The 24911-nt window shown below is 45.3% G+C and overlaps 1 protein-coding gene across 1 annotated transcript in view; it reads right to left on the bottom strand.

Annotated features, from left to right (window-relative positions):
* The window catches only part of ASPM (assembly factor for spindle microtubules), a 453390-nt gene that overhangs the window by 65534 nt on the left and 362945 nt on the right, over window positions 1–24911 (bottom strand). Inside the window, exon 26 of the mRNA XM_078644067.1 lies at window positions 22469–22661. Coding sequence (XP_078500193.1) covers window positions 22469–22661 — 193 coding nt within the window. The remainder of the gene's footprint in view (window positions 1–22468; window positions 22662–24911) is intronic.

Below are 24911 nucleotides of genomic sequence, written 5' to 3'. Positions count from 1 at the left end.
ATGAAAGGAAGACTAGCTGTAAGGAGTGGAGGAGAAACCCAAGGATCTGGCTGTAGCTCGAGAGTCTTTGAACCTGACCAGGGCAGAGTCTGCCTTTTCCCCAAAGAGACTGATTCCATCGAGAAGACAGTTGTTCCAAGCCAGGGGTGGAGCCTAAGGTCACCATCTTTGAAATTGATCTCCCCAACGAATCAGTTGTATCTAGGCCACACTGTATGATGATTTTGCTGCATCTTTCCCATCCTTGAATGCTTGCGAGAGCACAGCCTTGGACTCCTCTGGGACCGGTGGCAGCACTTGGGCAACTGTCTTCCAAAGGGAATCGGAGAAACGGCCCAATAAGTATGCAGTATTCACATACCACAATGCCAGGCTGGAGGAAGAAAACAACTTCTTTCCGAATGAGTCCAACCTCTTGGATTCCGTATCCGGAGAGGCAGAAGGGAACGTGCCCTGGAACGTAGAGGCCTGCACCACCAAACATTCTGGGTTGGGGTGTTGGCTGAGGAACTATGGGTCGTCCGGAGCTGGGCGACTGCGGCGTGCAATCATCCTATTCACAGGAACTCCTGTGCTAGGCTTGGACCACTTGCCTAGAAGGACATCCATTAATGCCTCGTTAAAGGGCAAAAAGGGTTTGGAAGTGAGCCCCAGGTTGAGCCCCTGGTCAGGAGAGAAGTCCTGACCTGCATGGAGGGTAGCTCTAGGCCAAGAACCTCAGCTGCCCTCTTTACCACCATGGCATAAAATGTCCCCTCCTCTATAGCCACTGTTGGTGGAGAAAGCATGCCAGTATCTGGGTAGTGTCCAGTCCACTGGGCTCCCCAAGTTCCCCATACCAGTCCAGGTTCTTCACAGAGACATCCTGGTTTTCTAGAGGGTCCACAGACCCCTCCCATTCCTCTCCTATGCCTAGCACATCTTCAAAGTTCTCAGGTGACAACGTAGAACCTCTGTGTTCAGTCTACGTCAGAATCGGCGTCGAGCGACACGTTTCGGCTCTTTGTCATCTGGATGGGGTGGTGCCGCCTATCGGCAGCGCTGCAGGCACCGACTTCGGGTCTGACGCCAGGGGAGGTCGAGCTGGCATGACCAGCGTGGACCTGGATCGGATCCTTGAGGCCCCCCCGGCGCCGTAGCCGGAGCAGATGGCATAGAGCCCAATGGGGCCACTTCCGCCCCCGACGGCCACACTCTGCAGAACCGTGCCTAGAGCGTTGGTGCTTTTTACCTCTCTCAATGACAGACATAAGCCGAGGTGAAGATGAAGTCCACTTGACCTTCTTCTTATGCCTCTATCAAAAGTGGGACGAAGAGGACTTAGGGCCCCAGAAGCGTTCCCGTGCCCTCCTCTTCTTTGATCAGGACCAGGACCTCCGCGGAGTCTTGCTGGAGGGTGTCAACTGCTCGGCCGCTAGGAGCTTCATCACTCGCTCCCTCAAGGCCTTCGGAGTCATGGCCCGGCAGTCCAAGCACAAATTCAAGTCGTGGGTGCACTCGAGACACCAGAGACAGACGAGGTGGGGATCGGTGGCCGACATCATGAGGTGGCAGGCACCACATGGCTTGAATCCAGTCTTCCTTGAAGACATCACTCGCACACAAGGTGGTAAAAGTTGAGAAAAAACCTGCTAAAAAGCATTCCCCGATCAGCGCTTAACTGGTGTGGAAAGAAGAGAACTGACGTCAGCGCGCCTGGGTGGCGCCTATATAGGCACAGTGACGTCATAACCGACGCAGAGAAGTCACGCGAAGCTGAATGGAGCCACCTGACGCACGCAAGTGGTATTGCTCAGCAAAAGTTTCCGGATCCAACCCGACACCTGGGAAATTCAAAGGTAAGGAATCTGCAGCTAGAAGTCTCTATCAGATTGAAGAATATTCGTGTCCACTCTTGGCTACATTCAACAAATATGGAATGATCGCTATAGATTTTTTTTCAAGTGGATGATAACCATTATTCCTGCACCAGACACAGATTCGATTACATTTTGCGTTGGAAGTCTTATTAGTCACTGGAGCGCGAGTCTGCACCAGAATATGTTTACACTCTTGCAGTAAATCTAAATGTCAAAATTCTAGGAGGTCATGTATCATGCTGTCAAATTCAGTGACTTGGGATCGTGGTGGAGAATCTCTCCAAGAGGTCTGTAAATTATCATGGGGTGCGCCTTCTGAGGGATGGCTGGGCGCACTGATAACTGCAGTAGCTCCCTGCACCAGTATTGGCAAGGCCATGCCAGAGTAATGAGGATCAGAGTGTAAAATTCTATTTTTGCCTTCTTCTACACCCTGAGGATTGGAGGAAAGACATTGGCAAATATCTTAGACCAACTAATCGAAAAAGCATTGCCAATCGTCCCTGGAATCCAAAAACCTGCTTGCAGAACACTGGCATTTCCTGTTGTTCAGAGTGGCAAACAGATCGATTGTGGGGTGACCCCATTGACTGAAAATGTAATCCATCTGTTTCTGTTCGAACTCCCACCCATCATAATCTGACGTTTGCCGGCTGAGTGCATCCGCCTGATCATTCTGGCAGCCTGGCAGGTTTTCCACAGCAATGTCTAGCCTGTAAGAAATGGCCAAGTTCCACAGTAGCTGAGCCTCTTCTAAAAGGGCTTTGGACCATGTTCCTCCTTGCTTGGGTATAGAGGTGTTGTCTGTTCGGACCAGGACTGGTTGACTTGCGAATCTGGTGAGGAACACTTCTAAACCTAGTTGTAGGGTATGGAGTACCAAAATATTGATGTGGACCCTCTGCTCTGCATCTGACCAGAGGTTACTGTTTGAAAGCTCTTGCATGTGAGCTCCCCAGGAGTCCATGGACACATCTGGAGTGAATATTATCCTTTCTGTTATCAGCAGAAAAGAAAGTCCTGCATTTAGGTTTGCTGGGATCCTCCAAAACATTACTGCGTGTGTCAAGCGCCTTGTGACACGGACCTTTTCGTGCCAGGAGCCTTATACCGGTTTCTATATCAAATCCAGTTCTTCCTGGACAGGTCTCAAAGGCAGTCTGCAAAACTGAATGAGGACTATACATGATGCCATCAGGCCCAACAGTTACTTGTATTGCCTTGATTGTTTAGCAGCAATAGTCGTTGTCACTCTCTGCAACTTTCTCACCTTTTCCTCCAATGGAAAAGCTCTTCACAACTATGTATGGAGTATTGCTCCCAGAAATGGTATCTTTGTCTGGGTTTCCAACGATGATTTCTCTCAGTTCAAAGTAAGAGCCAATGTACGGAAGTGATTGCTGCAGTCATTCAAAGAAGCCTTTGCTCCTTCCCTAGATGGCGCATTGACAAGCCAGCCGTCAGACATGGGAACACCTGATGACCTTCTTGCCTGAGAAAAGCGGCAACAGGGGCGAGACATTTGGTAATATTCGAGGCCCTGGTTTGAGCCCAAAAAGGAAGTGCCTTGAACTAGTAGTGTTGGTCGGCTACTGAGAATTGAAGGTACTTTCAGTGTATTCAATGAATGTGTATGTGGAAGTATGTGTCTGAAGGTTCAGGTTCAGGGAGGTCATAACATATCCTTCCTGCATAATCAAGAGGATTTCTTGTAAAGTAATCATCCTAAATGTATGTTGCTTTAGAAACTTGTTCAGCTGCTTCAGATCTAGAATTCACCTCCATTGACCCACCTTCTTTATGATTAGGAAGAACCTGGAACAAAAAGCCTTTGTTTCTTTGCGATGTGGGGACAATTTATATGGCTCCTTTAAAGAGAAGCCTGAGAATTTCCATTTGATGCTCTTTCAAATGAAGATGTTGTTCCTTTCTAGGTGGACAAACTGAGGGTCTCTGGATGAACTCCAACGTATGAACAGACTGTACAGTTTGCATCGCCCATTTGTTTGAGGTTATCGTCAATGCGGGAGCAAAAAGGGGATTCCCCTCCCTCAACTTCTGAAAACTAGATGGACATGGGGATACAAGCTTGGAATAAAGCTCTTTTCAGATTGTGGTTTTTGCATGCTTGCGAGGAACCCTTCTTTCTCTCTGAAGACCTCCCATAACACGGTCTTAGATTCAGATTGAACGAGTATCCTTCATTCTATCCAGACTGTCTTTGAGGATAATATGAACGTCCCATAAAGATAAAATCCTCCTCTGAAATTCTGGGATCTTGTTGAGCCACGGAAACTAAATATCTCAAATCTACGATAAAGCAAAGGCATTAGGACTTTTGCTGTGTCAGTTTTAAGACTTTGCAAAGCCTAATCTACATGCTTTCTAAAAAAAAGTGAGGCCATCAAAAGGCATATCCAGAATCTTGGATTAGACGTCCGAATGGAAGGCTGTAGACTTTAATGAGTCTTGTTTTCTTAGTACAGTACTTCCTGCCAGTTGGTGAAAACTTGTGTTCGGGACATTATTTGCTGCACCAATAATGCCAGAAGTAAGCTCCCTTTCCCTTAGGATGGCTCTTAACTTTTCCCTCTTATCTTCAGGAATGAGTTCCAGTAGTGAAGAGATGACATGCCAAATCTGGCGATTAAAATGACCTACAATTGCCAGGGCATTGGCTATCTTAATTGAGGTTGCTGCAAATAGACTAAATGTCTTCAGCCTATATTATTAATGTATTTGCTATCCTTATATGGTGGACCAGAGGATGGCATTAATGGGGTCTTAGTTCTTCTCTGAGCTGCTGAAGAAATGACTGAATCTGGTTTTGTATGACCAGTGAGCCAACCTGAAGCCGAATCCGGAGCCTTATATATTTTCTCCAGATGAGGTATCACCACTGCAACTGCAGTTGGTATCTTTATTAACTTCAAAGATTCTGACCAGACAATCAAGAATGTGTATAAACAGACTCCTGCAGTTGCTCTTTAAAGTCATAATGGTTGGGGAGGAGGTAAAACTGATAAAGGAGTAGATGGAGTTGGCAGAATGGGTGTAGGAGGCAATACCATTTTAGGATTATTGACTGGTTTCTATGGTGACAACTTATTAAAAGTATCCATTGTCGGTTGCCACATAGATAAAAGGGCCATCAGCACTTGAACCACATCTGGTTTCTTATAATATCTTGGTGGTGTCTCTCTCATACTAATTTGAGTAGCTTAATACTTTTAATCTTGCTGATTAACATATTTGTTGTAGGACTCATCATCATCATCCATTTTTTCTCCAAATCCTGGGGCATAACTTACATCTAAATGTGTTGGTCTGTAAGCAGTCATTGAGGCATAATCACAAGCCTCTACCTGGACTGACTGCATTATTTGAGCTGGAGGTAAATTCGACACCTTTAATGGTAAAAACAAATTCAACTCAAGTATGCTGTTGACAGAGTGGCCGTCGATAGTATGGTAGCCGTCAACGAGAATTTCTTTGGGAATAATGTCAACCTCCTTTTTTGTCCTTAAGTGTTTAAGTAGTAAAAGTCTTACAAATATCGCACTCTGATGCCTTATTAATTGTATAAAGGCAATACATACACTGAGAATGCAGGTCATCAGTGTAAATCTTCATGTTGCCACAAAATAAACAAGGCTTAGAGACTTCTCTCGGTCAGCCATGATGACAGTTCGTGGCTGGTTGTTGTCAGATCAAATAATTTCCCTGGTCCAGAATATAAAGTAATATTCCCTAAAAACAAATCTCAGCACCTCAATGTGGAAGATAGGACTGGTTCAAACCCAGGGCAGACTAAAATAGTAACAATATCAGGTTCACTTAAGGGTCAGAGCAGAGTTCTGCCAGGGGACTCCCTCATGCGACATGCAGTAGAAATCTGAGCTTAGGTGGCCTTTAGGGGGAGTAGGAGAGCTTACTCTTCTACCTCATCGGCTGAAGTTTGGATTCTTTCAAATGAGGTGGATGAGCTACTAAAAATATTATATTGTTTCGGACCTATGCACTTTTTACAATGTCTACTGTATGCTGTATATTTTTACACTGTTTACTCCCATGATAATGTAGCTGGGCTTTCTAGACAGACAACAGGCAATGATATAAGCATGTGAATATATAAAAGATCCAATGTTGGAGAAGGCAGTATATAAAACAGTGAAATAAGGCTCAGTGAGCATGTGAACTGCCTGTTACATAGCCGCCTTACATAGAACAGCAATAGAAATAATGGGGCTGTTAGCTAGAAAAAGTAGTCATAATCTAGCTTTAGTGAAGTTACATGAGGGCTATTAACGTTACTGACTATTTCCTCATCGATAGCAGGTACTGATGCAATAAACAATCTAACTAGGCGAAGACTGTTTCATGATCTGAGGCCCCACCATGGTAAAGCATAGGAAACAAATAATATGACTGTCATGCCTTTTACTCATACAGTCTAAAAACATTCTATACATAAGACATATGCAAAGATTGCTACACAGGGCATGAAGAATTGGAGAAAAATAGATCGTCTGACAGAGAGTTCAAAAGAAAGTTTGACACCACTCTTGGATGCAAATGAGGACAACTACTTAAAACTATATTCTTTGTGTAGGAAGCCATAAAGGGCCTCCTCAAAAAGAAAGCCTGCATCTTAGTAACTCTTCTAGGAGATCGATTAGCCTAAAAAAAGGTAATTTTGAGGAAGGAAACATGAAAGTTTCTTTAATTCCCATCAAACAGCAGTAGTTCTGATGGAAGTAATCTAATTTTAAGCAATACCTCAAAAAATACTTATCAGAAGGTAGACAAACAAAATTACCACTGCAAGAGTAAGCTAAAATATCAGCCAAATGCATATGCAGAGAATAAAACTGATGAGATACTGGAGGATGCATTGAATGTTGAAAAGCCTCAGTGGATCGAATAATCTCCAGGCAAACCACATACAGATTCCTTCAACTAGAAGTTCTAACATTCTGAAACTAGCTCTCTGCCTTATTAGAACCTGCATGCTGTCCAGTAGTAGATTTAAATGCCCAGATTGCAAACTGCTTAGTAAAAGGACATAAATGTGTAAAGCTGAACAGTGCCCTTAATTTTGGTGAGCAAATCTTCTCTGCACAGTAGCCTCCAAAGTGGGCAATGTGAAAACTGAGAAATGCATGGGTGCAACCTCTGGAGAGACCACATCATTGGGGGATTAAATCATGATTGCTTTCAAGTTCACGAGGACGCTTTCCTCACATGACTGAGTCCTATCTCGAGCCCAAACACCAAAGGCACACCTTGTACGGGTCTGTCAACAAAGACATTTGTTAGCAACAGTACTGACATGGTTTAAATCTGTGTTATTTTTGGAAGGAACGTAGTTCCCTACCACATTAGTTTAAGATTTTTAAAGAAAAAAACTCAAGCTCACGGGGAAAAGGGGGAGTAAAGCTTTGGATAGCCGTTCTAAATCAAGGAAAGAAAGGAACAGATTTCAGGATACAGTGGTGGTGCTTGTTAGACCTGGTACCATGGCGTGGGTCTCCCTTCCATTTTTTGCTGTTGCCTCATGTGTTTTTGCGGGTGTTAGATGCTTAGGGCACTGTGCCACTGCTGTCCAGAGCCACAGTGCAAGTGCTCCCTATGGTAAATTGATGTATGGATCAGTGACTCCATGATTGGCTGATTTGGTTTACTGGTCTGACCCTAGTACAGTGCACTGAGTGTGCCCAGGGCTTGTTAATGCAAATGCTGCTTGTGGGCTTGCAGCACTGGTTGTGCCACCCACAGAAGCAGCCTTGTAAAATGTGTCTCAGGTCTGCTATTGCAAAGCCTGTGTGCAGCCTGGTACATCCATGTTGACTGGGCAAGTGCACCCACATGCCAGTCCCTAAACCTTCCCTTTTCTTCATATCAGAGGCCACTATGGTAGGCCCAAGGGCAGTGTGCATTGTAGGTGAAAGGTAGGACAAGCCCTGATGTGTGTGGCATGTCCTAATAGTGAATTACATCCATTTTCGTTTTTCACTATTGCAAGGCTACCTGTTCCCCCATCGGCCAGAATGGACAGTTTGATTATTACATCTTATAACCCTAACTGACTCCAGAAACCAGGTTGAAATTCGAGTTTAGCATGCCTGAACTCAGAACGATAAAATACATATTTTAGTGAATTTGGTTTTAACATTCTGTGTTTGAAAATACCACTTTTAGAAAGTGGGTATTTTCTTGTCTAACCATCCAAGACTGCCGCTGCTATATTGTGTATTCCTTGTCTGGAGTTTGAGTGACAGGGGCTGTGGGTTTCCTGGAGAAAGGGTGAGTCAGCACAGGACTAAATAGAGAGATCTACTTGTAGATGGGTGGTAGGAGTTGCACCTGGGACCTGCATAGGGCTGTGCCTTCCATCCACAATGCTGGCTCCACCTCCTGTGGGGAGTGTCATGTCTCTGCCCTGCACTGTGAAAGGAAAGAAGGAGACAAGTAAGCAAAGTGCTCCAGGACTGACCAGAATTGGTTTGGACTAGGCAAAGGCCTCTCTGCCTTCAGAGAACAAAGATAAACTGTGTATAAAAAGGGGGACCCAAACCCCAGAGAATTACTCCTGGGAAACAAGAAGAAACCCTTGCTGAGGAGAGGAACCAGAGAGACTGAGGAGAGACTATCCCTAAGCTGAAGTGCTGCTTGTGGGATTGGCCTGCAGTGGTTGCCTGACTGCCAAAGAGAGTAGAGAGGAACTTTGTGTGTACTTTCATCAACTTGTGAAGGATCTCCAAGGGTTTAAGGAAGAGTTTGAATCCTGCTGAAGTCTCGGGGACAACAGACCACCAGCTCCCCAAGAGTTCTTTGGAAGTGCATGCAGTTGTTTGGGCTTTCTGAAGGGCTGTGTGTCACATGGAGCTGGAAGCGCGACTCACGCGGAAGAAGCGTGTCGCCACCACAGACGCCGCATCACTGAACAAGGAGGACGCCGCTGTAGCTGTTGCATTGCAGAAGCTTCTTGCATCATTGGAGAAGAGTAACGCAGCCGCATCACTGAACAAGAGTGTCGTCGCTGCAGTTGTCGCATCGCCTCACCTGAGCGCCCCGCATCACCCGAGAAGCGTGTCGCAGGGCCTGTCGCTGCTTAGAAAAATTGTCGCTGCCGCACGGCCGTCAGGCGAGCACACATCGTATTGTATCAAGAAGAAGACGCCATCTTTGTTTTCATTGCATCATGGCGTTGCGAGCAGCATCGCCATGGAAGAGCAGTAAGAAAGCGACCCAGTCCCTGCGTGAAAGGGACCAACGCATCAACTTCCCTGCAACACTTTCGTTGTATAGTGTTACGCATCCCACGGTACATTGAACTAACTCACTGTTGCATTTTACGATCTAAAGCGAACTAAGCTAATTCTACCATTTTAAGTACAGTATTGTGGATTTGTGGTCTTGTGATTAGTCTATATAAAGAATACCTATTTACGATATAAAACTGGTGTGGTGTCAATCTGTAGTGTTGTCACTGGATTACTGTATGTGTTCACCAATGATTTACACTGCCTCTGAGATAAGCCAGCCTGCTCGTGCCAAGCTACCAAGGGGGTGAGCAGGGGTTACTTTAGGAGTGTACCTACCTATGCCAACTAGAGACCCCCAAATCTAACAGTGCTTATATGTAGCTCCCTTCGTCAGCATAGAGCCACATGGGGCCACCTACCAGCACACTGCTGTGTAAACATTTCTAGATCCAGTCTGGTGCCTGGGGATATTGTAAATGTGAGGAATCCGAAGTTATTAGTATCCATCAGAAAAAGGAAAGCTTGAAGGTGTGCAAGAAGGGCTTGGCTTTGATCAAAGAAATGGTTGCCTTGTCTTAGGGAGGCTCCTTTTGCCAGCCAGTTGCCCAGGTAGGAATACACCTGCACCACTCAAAGACTCAAACTGGTTGCTACTTCAATAAACATCATTGTGCAAATGACAAATGCTGGCAGAAGGCCAATAATAACACTGACCACTTAGTGATGGCCTGCCACTACAAACAGGGGGAGCGGCCAGAGCATTGGAAGAATGGAGATTTGAAAATACAAATATTCCACATTGAGGACCTATTCAATCTCTTTTTGGACAGGACACAATATATCTGCAATCATAATCATGAATGTATCTTTTACTCAAAGTTCGCCAAGGCTTCTTTGGCTTAACACTGGATGTAAGTTTGCTACTTTAGTATCAAAAGTAAAAGCTTTTTATCATATTTTGCTTTGGTCACCAGAATAGCAGCACATTTTTGCAAAATGAGAATACTTTCAGTAAGCAATATTCCTACATTTTTTGGCCTGATCTGTTCTAGTTGAGACAAGTCAATCTCATGGGACTTTCTTGAGCAAATGCTGGGGGAACCCTTGTGAATAAACTGCAGAACCAAACAGGGTCAAGCAGCTGCTTCTATTTTAGAACAATATCCTATAACATTTGCCTCTAACAGCACCATATCCTCCAAGGAGAGAGGCATCAAATGGTTTACACATGGTGTCAGAGGCTTCATCTACTGCATGGTCATATTCAAGCAAACTTTACTTCGTGTACGTTTTTACTCTTATTTCCGTTGTTACTTCTCACATCCACTCCTCTGCTTAGACAGCAATGTTAGCAGCATGTTTCTACATATGTAATGCCATTAAGAGTTGTATGGTTATGCCCTTTCAGTTTTTAGTCATATTTCCACATTACCTCTCAAGAAATCACCTCTACCTTTAAACAACATATCATGCCATATCTCAAAGGCAGATGTCAATTTCAGAGTGTTATCTAAAGTGAAATTCTTCTTTGCTATGGGATCAAGCATCTGAATTCCTATGGAAAACTGGGAACTGCCCGTCCCCCCCCTTCCAAAAAATAAACATTTGGTCTACCTCTGGAATTCTCGAATTAAAAGCTAGCTATGACCCTATTGACCTCTAATAAAGGTCAGCTGCACTGGATCTACAGTGCCACACAACAGATATGGAAACTAAAAAAAAAAGACTGCCGTAGGGTTTTGCCACAACCCCATTATGGTGTTTAAAGGCTTTGCCAGTTACTTAAAATCAGTCACTGCTCATTAAATCTCACCTCCTCATTCTTTGTTCAACCAAAGCAGAGGCTTTGTTGTATTGTAGAAAATAATCAGACTCAGAAAAACAGGAAATTATATCATGCAACTCTGATCCACTCAATGCAGCATAAAATCTAGACATAGCCTTTTGTTTTGCAAAGGCATACCAAGTAAAAAAAGAATCTGTTTAAATTGCATATACATGCCCCTAATTTCCAAGATGAGCATATAAGGATAAGTTACTTACCTGTAATCCTACTTCTCTTCCAAGGGTATCATCATTAAATCATAAGCACATGAATATACGGGCCCATGCGTGGGGACCCCGGAAAACATATACAAATATATGTAAAAACATATATGTAGCTATATTATATATATATTTTAGGTATATTTTATATATAACAATTAATGCAGCTTTCCATACACCATAGGCTGAGCAATGCTGCGAAATATATCTTTGCACACAGACACAAACAAAGCAGGTAAACAATGAACATTTGAACTGCTTTAATGTACAGTAGAAACCACAGCCCTGCAAAGTGAAAAGCAGGCATTGTCAGCTCATAGGCTGTATTGTAATTCTAATAGTAAAGAAAGCTGAAAAGCTAACCCATAGAAACAGAAAGAAACTGGCAGTGTGCCTTTAAGGCAGCTATGACCCCTAGCTTCCCATCATGCCTCAGGGGTGACAGGTCAGTTGTTCTTTGCGGAGACCCAGGGCACAAAGAGATGACAGTTTATGGATAATTTCCCCAGGGAGGCGTGAGGGTTGCTTATGACTTTCATGAGGATACCCCTGGAAGAGAACTAGGATTACAGGTAAGTAACTTATCCTTCTCTTCTAGGGGATCCTCATCACTAGTCATAAGCACCTGAAACCAGTAGCATCACTTCTTCCTGCGGGCAAATGAAAATCATAAAACATGCAGAACACATTCAAGAATACCAATTACAACAAATTTAGCAGTGGAATTTTTTTTTGTTTTTACAGTTGGCTTGGCCTACTTGGGTATCTGCTGTGGAGGCAGAATTGAGACAATAGTGTCTCGTGAACGTGTGTACCGATAAAAGCGACTTTCCATGTAAGGTGCTGCAGTGTGGCCTTATGAATGGATTCAAAAGGAGGACCCCCATTAGTTTTGACAGAACCAGATTCAACTCCCGAGGAGGGGAAGGAGGTCGGACAGGGGGGGAAACCTTCTTCAAACCCTGAAGGAATTCCTTGACCACCTGGAGCTGAAAGAAAGAAGGTTGGTTAAGTGACTTTCGGTAGGCTGTAATGGCCGCCAAATGAACTTTTATGGAGGTATACTTTAAACCGGATTTGGCCAAATATATAAGATAAGGCAAGATTACCTCCTCTTGCCCACTAGTAGGGTTAAAACCATTACGCATACACCACAAATAAAAAATCTCTTCCATTTAAAAGCATAAGAGCTTGTTGTGGACGGTCTCTGACTCCCTCAAAATGTTCATACAATCCTGAGGGAGATTCAGGAGGCCGTATTGCAGGACCTCAGGAGTCATGCTGCCAAGTTCAGTGAGGGATGGTTGGGATGAAGACTCTTCCCGTTCATTTTGGTCAGTAGGTCCGGTCTACATTGAAAGCTGCAACAGGTCTGGATACCACCATTGACGTTGCCAAGAAAATGGACGTTCTCGCTGATTGGGAATGAAGAATCCGATCCTCCGAACGTCCTGAGGATTGGTCCCATTTGTACTCCAAATCCTGTTGTAGAGGTCTCATTCTCAACCTGGAGTTGGAGATGAGAAAAGTGCAAGATGCCATCGACCCCCGAAAAGATGCCACTTGTCGATCTGATGGTTGATGCACTTGAAGGAGGAGATTGCATTTCCGTTTGATTGATAAGAGTCTCTCCTCCGAAGGGAACACTTTTCCTGCACTGGAGTCCAGGGTGGCCCCTAGCAGCCAGTCGTCTAGATATGGATATACAAACAGGCCTTGGTGATGTAAAGCTGCGGCCACCACTGCCATGCATTTTGTTAATACTCGCGGTGCAGATTTCAGGCCGAACAGCAGGAGTATGTACTGATAATGTTTGGAGCCCACCATGAAGTGCAGGAACTTCCGGTGTTGTGGTGCAATCGGGATATGAAAATACGCATCTTGGAGGTTTATCAAACACATACAATACCCTTTCGGAAGATGTGGGTATATTTGATGAAGCGTCAACATACGAAATTTTTCCTTCTGGATGATTGTTCAGTGAGCGAAGATCCAGAATAGGCCTGAAACTTTGCTTTTGATACTTCTTTGAAACTAGAAAGTATTTGGAGTATACTCCCTTTCCTCGTTTTGATGGAGGAACCTCTTCTATGGCCAGTTTCTGTAGAAGGGTAGAAACCTCCTGACGCAACTGTTTTAGCTGGTGAGGATTCGTCTTTATTGGAGGAATGTTCTTTGGGGGTGCACGGAAAATTAGTGCATACCCATTCTTTAGTATATTGAGCACCCACTGATCTTTGGTTATGTTGCGCTACTCTTCTAAATGCCCGGAGATACTTCCTCCCACTGGAGTGGGCAACGGTGTCAGAGTAAGCGGAAACTCATTGTTTGCCAGTCTGTTTGGCCGTTGTAGAGGACTGTTGTGCTCATCTACCTCTGGAGGGTCTACGCCCTTGATAATGGGATTTGGATTGGTGGTACTGCCTCTGGGACCATAAAGGGGTTTGAACCCTCTGATGGTAGGTTTTGCAATTGTAAGGCCTGTATGTTATGTTAGCAATGATTTGTTTAGCGCTCGTTCACGGGTTGGTTTCTTGGCGCTGAAAAGACTAGGGGGTGGCCAATCCAGGAACAGATCATTCGTAAGCTAGTGTGAATAACCAAGTCTTGAGACTTTCTAAAGTTGAGCAGATTCGTGCTAAGTCTGATTTCAAGGGGATGGAGTTCCATAGTAGAGGGGCCTGGGTCGCAAACCTACATCCCCCTTGGCGCTTCAGCTTGAAGGTAGGCACTGTATGGAGGTGGAGTTGGGTTGAGCGGAGGTTATGTGGGGGAATATAGCAGGAGATGCGGTTATCGATGAATTTGGGGCTGCGGCCGTGTAGGGATTTGAACACCAGGCAGCCAACTTTAAAGGCACAGGGCTGGGAAATGGGGAGCCAGTGCAGTTTCCGATGGTTAGGGGAAGCATGTTGCCACCTGGGTTGTTTGTATATTAGTCGTACTGCTTGGTTCTGTACCAGTTGAAGTCGCCTAGTAAGGCTGAGTGAGAGTCCCAGGTAAGTGGCGTTTGCGTAGTCAAGACGAGATAGGACCAGAGCTATCACAACCTGAACCAGTGCAGCTTGAGACAGTAACCTGCTTATCTTTCCGATTTTGCTTAACTGAAGGAAGCAGGTGGAGATCACAGTACCTACGTGCGTTTTAAGGGATAAGTCGTTACCAATGGTGACCCCTAGACGTTTTACTGAAGTGGAGGGAGCCCAGGTCACTAGGCCAATATTGTGGGCCTCACTGTCTGTGTGCTCCGCCCGTCAGTATCAGTTCTGTTTTGCTAGGGTTCAGCTTTAGATGTTTGTGGTCCATCCATTGACGAATGAATGTCATGGTAGATTGAAAGTCAGATATTGACTGGGGAGAGTTGTCAGTCTTGAACATAAGTTGGCGGTCGTCTGCATAGTTGAAGGTGGTCACTCTTCTTTCATTTAAGGAACTTACCAGTGGGAGAAGGTAGCGGTTGAATAGGTGGGGGGAGAGCGAAGAGCCCTGTGGGACCCCGCAAGTAGTTTTTAGTTTGGGGGAGTGAAATGGCCGATGCAGACTGCCTGGATACGTTTTTTTTAGGAAGGAGTTTATCCAGCTGAGTGCTGGACCATGGAAGCCTGACTCGCTGACATGGTCGGCCAGTATATCATGGTCGACAGTGTCAAATGCGGCTGAGAGATCAAGGAGCACCAGGACCTGAGGGGTTCCTATGTCTGTGTTTTCTCGTAAGGAGTCAAGTACTGCCACAATCACTGTTTCTGTAGAGTGCGCTGGCCGAAAGCCAGCTTGGCTAGGGTCGAGAAAACCAGTCTGTTCCCAAAAATTGTTCAAGCATTTAGCCATGTGAGCTTCTAATATCTTGGCAATGTAGGGGAGTACAGAAATGGGGCAGTAATTTGCTGGTGTCTGAGGGTCTGCGCCGGGTTTCTTTAGGAGGGGGACTACTATGGCCTCCTTGAAAGCATTGGGGACACAGTCCTGGGACAGGGAGTGGTTTAAGAGGGCGAGAGCTGGATCTGGGAAAGCCATGAGGGCCACTTTCAGTATGTGAGGGGGCAGTGGTCCAGGGGAGAGCCAGATCTGACCTTAGCTAGTAGGTTATTCAGGGTCTCCGTGTCAATTGGCAGGAAGGAGTCCATGGAGTAGGGGTTCCTGGACGTGGGCGAGGTGATTTCTTGCGAAGTCTTGGGAGGGATGCTGGCTTGAATGGCAGTGATTTTATCGATAAAGAAATTATTCAGGGAGTCACAGAGGGCCTGTGACGGCTTGGGTTTGTTTAGAATTGTCTCTGGGTTTGACAGTTTGTCTACTATAGTGAATATTTCTTTGGCTTGGTTATTGGAAGCGAGGATTCGTGAAAAAAGTGAGCTGTCTTGGCTGTGGAGATGACCTTTTTATATTCCTTTAGGGCCAGGACGTAGGTAGTTTTACCTTCTAGGGAGTAGTCTTGTCACCACTTCCTTTCTATTTGGCGATGGGATCGTTTTTGAGATTTAAGGTCAGGGAAGAACCATCTCTAGAGCCTCATGCCGGCGGGTGAGTCTTATTTGTTTAAGTGGGGCATGAGTGTTACTGGCCGCTAAAAGTCAGTTCGAGAAGGATTCCTCGTGTTGGTTGACGGGTGCGGTACGGGGCGCAGTGCTGATCAGTGTATTAATAAAGTCGTTATTGTCGATGGAATTCCATTTTCTTGCCATCCCCCCTTTAGAGTGGGCATTTTACCGGAGGATGGGTATTTTAATGAGAATGTTACTAAATAATGGATGGACCAAATGCAGGGCATGATAGATAGGACTAATACCGCCAGATTGGTGGTCCAGAGTTGGTCTAGAGTGTGATCTTTAGTGTGGGTGGGAGAGAAGATCTGTTGGGTGAAGTTCATATTTTTTAGTGATTCAGCCAGCTCGGTGGAGTGTGGTCATCCTTGAGGGTCGCTTGCCCAGTAATTAAAGTCCCCTATCAGGAGAATTCTGGTGTGATCTCAGGGAGTGGGGGAACAGGGGCATGTACTGGGGCGGCCTATAGAGTAAAATACATATGATCGGGCCATAGTTTGACTCGAGTTTTATCACTGCGTTGTCTGTAGCGGGGAGGTTGAGTGGAGTGAAAGCAGAGAAACTTAAATTCTTTTTAATAATGGCTGCTACTTCGCCGCCTTTCTTGCCAGGCGGATGGTTAGTTTGAAGAATGTAATATTCACATGGTCGGGCAGCTAAAATATCGGGTGAGGATTCCGAGGTGAGCCATGTTTCGGTGATCAGAAGAATAGCTGGTCTTTGAGTCAAGCAGTTCGAAAATTTCTAACTGGTGTTTAACTAGAGATCGAGTGTTGAGGAAGAGAATTAGCATGTCTTTATGCTCCATATTTGCCTGGTTTGGTTGCTGGGGGGCATGAGTAATGGTCAGCCTGACTTCGGGGAACGAGTCTAGTGTCTGACCGATGTTTAGCGTGCTAAGGTTTTAGCTCCGGGCTTAAGTGAGGCAGAGTGAAGCATTCTGAGGTCCAGGGAGGAGTAGTTGAGTATTTGGGCCTGTACCGACGCTTGAACTCTTTCTTCTTCTCCAAGCCTATGGCTGTAGCGTGTATAGCTCGGTCTTCATCCTGGCCATCTCCTCATCGGTGTGGGAGCCGAAAAGAGAATTACCAGAGAAAGGCAGATTCATGATGCGTTGCTGGGCTTCCAGTTTTAAAGCCGTAAGGCGCAACCAGGAAGATCTCCTTGCTCATATCCCATGCGTATATGAATGCGCAGCTAGAGAGGCCCCATCCGCTGCTGCGCTTATTTTATTGGCCACTAATGCCCCTTCTTGGAGAATCTCTGCAAAGTCCGGATGATGCTCCTTTGGTAGTTTTTCTTTAAAACGTTCTAGTGAGTCCCACAATGATGTGTCATAGCAGCCCAACAGGGCTGCCGTACAAGACACTTTTAAAGAGGCCGCTGCAGGACAGAATGCTTTTCTACTCCAAGAATTCTGGGCTCTTCTCTTCTTGTCCAGAGGAACTGACGAAGAGGAGACTGCATGTGTTTTCTTCTCTGCTGCGATAATCACCGAATCCGGAGGAGGGTCTGACCTAAGAAATAAGGGATCCTGTTCCGCTGGTTTGTATTTTTTTGTATTCCTCACAGGAGCTGTCTTTATAGATGCTGAGGTAAGAAAAATGTCGATGACTGGTTGAAGGAGACCAGGCACCAGTGGTAGTAAAGGTCTAGACACAGATCTCTGATGGAGAGTTTCAAATATAACTGATGTGGAGGCCTGAGGCATGGACATCTCTATATTAAGTTTCTGCACTCCTTCTGAAAGGACCTCATGGAAAGTATTGATGTCATCGATCGGTGACACTCTGGAAGGAGGACTGTCTGTGAGAGTAGGAGAATAATCCCTCTTGGAGGAGTGGGTGGAAGAGGATGTCCAAGAAGGAGTTCTTCGTCTTTTACAATGACTAGGAGAAGATCTACATGGAGGTGACTTGCTACGGCGATCTATGAGTACAGTGGTAGGTGACCGGTCAACAGCTTGCACCAACCGTGCCAGAGGAGATCTATGTAGAGGACTTGAATAGTCTGTAGGTCGCTGCACCTGTGCTGTAGGTTCTTTCCGCCAGTGATAGACTAAAAAAAGCCACCTGGGTGAAAGGTGAACAGAAGATTTATGTCCTTGTGTTGGTGAAGCCGTGATCTGCGGGGATTTCGGCACTTGCCTCTCTGGAGACCGAGAAGGTGAGCTTCTCGACATCAAGATCATTTGAGGAGAACCTGTAGCTGAAACTAAAGGCTCTGAGAAGTCTTTAGAAGTGGAATGCTGTTTTGAGGAACGATGCAACGTCGACGATAAATGCCTGGACGTCAAGCGGCTATATGCTACTAGGACTGAAAAGTCCTTTGGAGGAGACCTTGTTTTCGATGCCGACCGTGCAGATTCTTTCCGTCTCAACACCGACCAGTTGCAAAAAGAACAATTGATGGACAGAACGCAGAACAATGTCATACCTACACCCCAGTACAGAGATCTGGGCCTCAATCAATTTTTTTTGCTACCAAACCTTTCCAGTTTGGACCCAGCCGGCGTGCTTCGACGACAGAGAATACAATTTTGATGCTGGAGGATGAATTTCCCTAAAGAGTACCACGACTCAGCATCGAATGAGGAAAGTGTGACGGAGAAATCCTTCTCGACGTCGAACCCTTCGACCTCCCGTATCTCATTCGACATTGAGCATCTTGTGGACCCGAACGGAGAAGTCTGCCTCGACAAATCAGGGTATTCCAACAGGTAGAAAATGTCAAAGTAAGGAAGTATGATGAAAAAACAGAAGACCATTTCTGACAAAAAGTCAAAAATGTGAGAGCTGGTTAACCAGGGTCCTGACTGAAGGAGCCGGAAAGAACAACTGACCTAACTGTCACCCCCGAGGCATGATGGGAAGCTAGGGTTCATGGCTGCCTTAAAGGCACGGTGCCAGTTTCTATGGGTTCGCTTTTCAGCTTTATTATTATTATTGGAATTACAATGCAGCCTATGAGCGGACAATGCCTGCTTTTCTCTTTGCAGGGCTATGGTTTCTACTGTGCATTAAAGCAGTTCAAATGTTCATTGCCTGCCTGCTTTCTTTGTGTATGCGTGCAAAGAAATATTTCACAGCATTGCTCAGCCTGTGGTGTATGGAAAGCTGCATTATTCATATATATATCCATATCTATCTATATCTATCTACCTATCTATATCTATATCTCTCTCTCTATCTATATATATATGTAATGACGGCCCCTACTTCACTGCGGACGCGTTCGCATTGGTAGCAGCGGCACGAGGGGACTCAGTAAGTGGTGCCGTGGATGTTGGACATCATGTGGAGACTAGCATCACCTACCTGCAGATTCATCACACGCCCGCATCTATGTGTTTCACTGCTACCCATGCCGCCAACCCAGGTGCATAATCATGATGCACTCTGGGAATTTTAGTTGGTGTATTTGGCGCAACGTACAACAGGTGTGCAAAAACTAACTGATTTGGGGGAGGAGTTATTTGGGCGTGTTTCTATAAACTGAGCAGTATTGGGCACATTTGAAGCAGAACTCCATGCAGATATGGCGCTGAGGAAGGCTTATTGCTGAAATGCATTCGCCGATGCTGCAACGTTCCAATAAAGCGGTTCTCCTTGCTGAAATCCCCTTTGGCCTCTGATCTTTTCTTTTGGAGAGATTTGGTGGAATATATCCATATCCATATCTATATCTATATCCATATCTATAATCCAAAAATCCTGAAGTTGCAGAAACATCCATGGACAACAGGTACAGACCACTCTTTGCGCAGATGAAAGTGAAAAACGAATAGTTTCTTACCTGTCGTTGTAGTTTTGCAGCTTGAAGATCTTTCTGGATTCACTATGCTGTGCATATTCCGCAATCTGGTGGTTGGGTCCGGAATCGTAGTCTTTTTTCTCTTTTTTTTTTTCGTAGCCCAGGTGGGCGTTGACGTCCCACCATTTGGTGTCCCTTCGGTGACGTCGGCATGCTTCCGGCGGAAGCTACCACCCTTGGGGGCCATCTTCGGATTCTTTTTTTCTGTCTCTTTTTTCATTTCTGTGTTTGTAGTGAATCCATGGCTATGCTTGTTAATCCTTTTTTTTTTTTTTTTTTTTAACGTAATTCTTTTCACGTAGCTGGCTTCCACCCCTGCCGTTAGGCCTCCGTGTAGGAGTGCCCCTTCTCATCCCCCTGAATTGCAGGGCCCCCATGGACCTTGCAGTCTCGTTGTCCTTCTTCAGTTGGGTGAGCTTCTCATCAACTGGGGCTCCGAACAGTGATTCACCGTTGAAGGGTGTGCTCAGGATGTTGTTCTGAACCTCAGCCTTAAAGCCTGAGATCCTGAGCCAGGCTTGCCTTCTCTCTGTGATGCCTATAGCCATCAGTCTGCTGGCTGTTTCTGCCCCATCCAAGGCTGTCTTGAGGCACGAGTTAGCGATGCTTTTCCCCTCTTCCACAAGGTGTGATGCCCTCTCACGGTATTGTTCCGGGAGGTGCTTGAGTAATTGGCCCATCTCATCCCAATGCTGGTATTGATGTCTGTTCAGGAGGGCATTGGAGTTCGCCATCCGCCAGTGCGTTCATCTCTATTTTCCTGCCGGTTAGATCCATCCTCCTGCTTTCTTTGTCAGGTGGAGGTCCAGATGTTGTTGGGACGTTTGCCCTTTTTCTGGCCGTTGCAGCGATTATTGAGTCTGGTGTGACGGATCCCTTGATGTAAGCTGGGTCCTGGGAGGAGAATTTGTATTTCTTTTCCTTCCTCGGCGTTACTGATCTGCATGTAGCCGGTTCCTTGAAGGCTTCCTTCCCCTGGTCTGTGACACTCTTTAGCATGGGCAAGAACTGGCTTCTTGTCTGTGTGGGGAGCAATGTCTCCAGCAGGAAATCTGCTTTTGGCTTCTCCTCCTCCAGCTTAACTCCATAGGCTGCTGCCGCCTTCCTGACTACCTCATTGTATGCCCCAATGTCGTTCGGTGGCGAAGGCCTCGAGGGGTATGTTTCCACAGCCTCCTCCGGGTGTTCGGCCTCGATGTCCTGCCATTCCTGGTCTTGGACAGTCGAGGAACCTGAGCCGTAGCTTTACTGCTGCTCCCCGTAATCCCCTTCTGTGTAGTAGAGGTCTTCTTCCTCTTCTTGCTCCGAGGGTTCCAGAGTTTTCGGCATCTCTTCGACGTCAAACTCCTCGTGCTCCTGTACCTCAGCGACGGTCGGTGCCGGCTTCGAGGGGATCCTGTAACTTTTCATTTTTTTGTCGAAGTCCTTCTTTCTCTGAAGGATATTCTCCATTTCGGCTCCTTTTCCTTCGAAGTCGAGGTCGAAGTCGAAGGCCCTTTTTCGGGGGCTTGCTTCAATGACCTATGCTTTTCGCTGGTCATCCGCTCCGGGAGTCCTTCTCGAAGGATCCGCTGGGCTCTTTTTCGGAGGATGCAGCTTCGGTCGTCAAAGTTTTCGGCGCTGGTGCTCCTTTCGAGGCTCTAGGCTCTGACTTTCGAGAGTCTGCCTCTGGCTTTCGAGACCCTGTGGGGGTTTTCGGGGTCGTAGACTCTCCTACCTTGTCTGGCGTTTTCTTATCGGTCTCTGCGACCGTGAAGTCATCTGGACCTTCGGCGATGTTGTCCTCGTCGTCGGTGGAGAGGCCCAGTTCGTAAAGCGTCGGGCCTGGCCCTTGCCCTGCATCGTGTGGTGAGCAGTCCTCTGTCTCTCTCGAACTCGGAGTATCTTCGGCTTGAAGACGGAGCAGGCGTTGCAGTCTCTGCTCTCGTGGTCGTTTGGCAGGCAGAGGTTGCAGACCGGGTGCTGGTCCTTCTGCGCGAACTTGTGGTGGCAGTTTTTGCAGAATTTAACGGGTGTCTTGTGCATCCCTGCGCTCAGGGGGCCCCCTGTGTGCGCATTCCTCCAAGGACGTCGAAGATCTCGAAGTTCTTTCCTTTCTTCGTCGTCTCTTTTCTGATGGTCCTTTTCTCCCGATCTTCTCCGGTCTTCACCGTCGAAGAGTTGCTGTATTTCCTTCTTTTCTCCTCCAAAACTTCTGGAGCTTCACGCGACGATCCAGACCCAACGGCGGAAAAAAGAATCTGAAGATGGTGCCCAAGGGTGGTAGCTTCCGCCAGAAGCATGCCAACGTCACCGAAGGGACACCAAATGGTGGGACGTCGACGCCCACCTGGGCTACGAAAAAAAAAAAAGTGACATCAAGAAGTTGCAGGTCAAAAAGGGTGGTAGACCTCAGACTATGAAATACTGTCACTCTGTTTATTTTCTGCCACTGCTCCTGAGAATCCCTCGAGTGAAGAAACAATCCCATTCCTCACACAAAGGATCCTCAGCGTGCACAAGAGTAAACAAGCATTGTTGATCTGGTCCATGTAAACCCCTCGTTTGGACATTATGCTGCAGCAGACTTTGCAGTTGCTATTTCATGTAGGCCTCTCAAATGCCATATATGGAGGTCCGTTATGCAGTCCTTAATATTATCCCTAACACAGTCCTTAACACCTAATGGATAATTGCGCATTGTCACATGAAAATCTAACTGAAATGCTTGGCTGTTGCTGAAGTTACCTATTCAAAATACTGAGGGATAGCTAGCTCCATTCAGTTGAATGACTGGTTGCTATGTTTGCATGTACTGAAAAGAAAACGTCTTAACTGTTATATTTACACTCCAGTGACAAAGACAATGCATTTGTGCACACACGGATCAACACTTAGCAAGGGATGTTATACTAAACAGACTACATTGAAGAAATTCTATCCTTCTTTAAACATCACTAACCTAGATGCTTTAAAGCTGCCAGAATATAGGACAGGTGTTTGTATTTCAGCAGATAATCTATGGCAATCGAAGTTCTATTGCACAGCTTGTTTTCTTCCTTCTGCTCTCTGGTGACTTCAACCAAACGGTTTCGTAAACTTAACAGCTTTGGTGTATCATGCCTGCTTCGCCAGAAGTATCCTCTCCACAATGCCTGGAAAGAGTAAGGGTACATGTAGATGTTAAAGAACAAACAACTACATATCACAGTAGCATACAAGTTACTATATAGGACATGAAAATTAAGGCTTACTTTGGAAGACTCTGTAGATCTTATCTAATTTGAGTTTCTGAACTATGAAAGAAAAAGTACTTACTGGTTGTCCTTTACTTTGACAACCACATCGTGATATGTTTTTTTTTTTTAAGTATCTGTCAAGATCAATAAATAGATTTGAGGATTAGGCACTGCATATCAAATCCGCGAGGGACTTCTGAATACAAAAAGGGGCATATCATAGCCCAAGACCCTGTGACTACTAAAAATTATAAATTAAAAAATTATAAATTAACCAGTGGATTTACACGAAAAATTACGTGCCATGGTCTTCTGTTCCAACAGAGAGCTGAATTATATTTAGGGACAGACGATTTCCCATTACAAAGACTTGGACATTTTTTATACAATTGCTTGGTCGCCCATGTAAACAGTGATTGAAGCCTTGAAAAAGTTTCTATGAAACGAAACACGTGTCGGCTGCTGGTTCAACGCTGAAAAAGAGGACTGTCACACCAAGCTGCTTACTCTTGATTATATTGTGATTTTTCCTAAACTTGTGACTTAAGACTATCATATATTCATATTAAATTGATACGGCAAGCTACTTTAAATTGATTTGCTTGAATAACTGTATGAATTAATATAAAATTGAATAAGAGTGCCGAGGTTTATATTTTTGTTTTACGTTTTCACAGGGTCCAATTGGGCTTCAGTGTTTGGGCACCTTAGGTAGTGGGGTGCAGTCGTCTTAACCTTGAGGGGCACCAATACTCGATGTTTATACTGAATGCACTAAGAGAATAGATGTGCTACTAATCAAACCACCCCTGCCATCTGTAAATATTATCAGAAGGTCAGACTGGAGCGACAAGAATCATGTAGAACTTGGACTCTCCCTGATCTTGTGAAGAACTCTGGTATCAGTGGAGTAAGGGGGAAGATTGTAAAAAAAAAAAAGACCCAGTCCATTGTCAGGAAACTCCACCTTTTTTAATAGTTTCTTTGAGCATAAATATAAACTGCCACCTACAAATCCCTGCTCTTACTATGCAGACATCAGCACTCATGTCCCCTCCTTTGTAATATTATAGTTGACTTATTTCCAGCTCATAACCTTTAGCGGTCAGACACATCAATATAGGGCAGTATCAATTACAATCATCGTATTTTAAGGATACACTTATTTTGGTAAATTTAAGATATGACACATTTCATACCAATGTTTAGGAATGCCGTACATCATGTTTTCTCCATCCCTCAGCAGTATGATTGTCACAGTCATAAATGGCCTGCCTTTACAGTAATTAGAGTAGGCTGTGGTGAATTCAGCAGTCTTCATTCTTACTTTTTTCCTGCCATACAGGGCTATGTCACATGGGCAACCGTCAGCCAGACAGGCTTATTGTACAACACTACAGTGAATTATGAGATTCTTAGTTCTAACACGAGTAGAGGCTTGGAAACGCCACTGTGCTATGTTCTATTGACTAAGAAGGCAGGACTCTCTGAGGGGGTCAGTCATGATACTGGAAATGGGACTACTGGGTAGCTTTTTTACAAGTAGATGAAAATAATGAGAAATACCAGGAACCCAACCACGTGGAAGATCAGAAACTAGACCAGGAGGACTGGCAGGTGAGCATGGAACAGACAACCAGGTGGAGAAGACCTGAATGACAGAACCAGGAGGAACAAGATCATGATGACTAATAGAACCCCTACAAATAGGAGGACCAGATACAGGTGAAGGAACCACGAGACTGAGGACGACAAATTGTCCCAAAAGAACCAATTGAAGGTACAGAAAAGGTAGGAAAAAGAGTAACTGTATATGGAGAACTATTATCAAGTGAACAAGGAAGAGCAGGACACACAGGACCAGGATGACAAGAATCCGATCGAAAGATCAGGAGGAAACGACTCAATAGAGTCAGAGATAGGCAGAAAAGGACCTGTATGACCATGAGAATTAGAAGAAAGCTAATGTAATTCTAAGCACTTTTATAACGACACATTCTTACAGAGCACACCCTTTATAAATGGATCTTATTTTTCACTTTACAGGCCATGTCCCATTTTAGAACCCATCACCTAAATTTTCCATCCCCTTTAAAGCACTATGGATGCCAATCCTATAAAAAGGAGATAGGAAGGGAAATCTCAGTCACAAAAATGCTGGAGGAA

Source organism: Lissotriton helveticus, chromosome 1_1, assembly GCF_964261635.1.
Source record: "Lissotriton helveticus chromosome 1_1, aLisHel1.1, whole genome shotgun sequence".
Classification (NCBI taxonomy): Eukaryota; Metazoa; Chordata; class Amphibia; order Caudata; family Salamandridae; genus Lissotriton; species Lissotriton helveticus.
The sequence above is the reverse complement of the archived record's forward strand: the minus strand, read 5'-3'. Positions and strand labels throughout refer to the sequence as shown.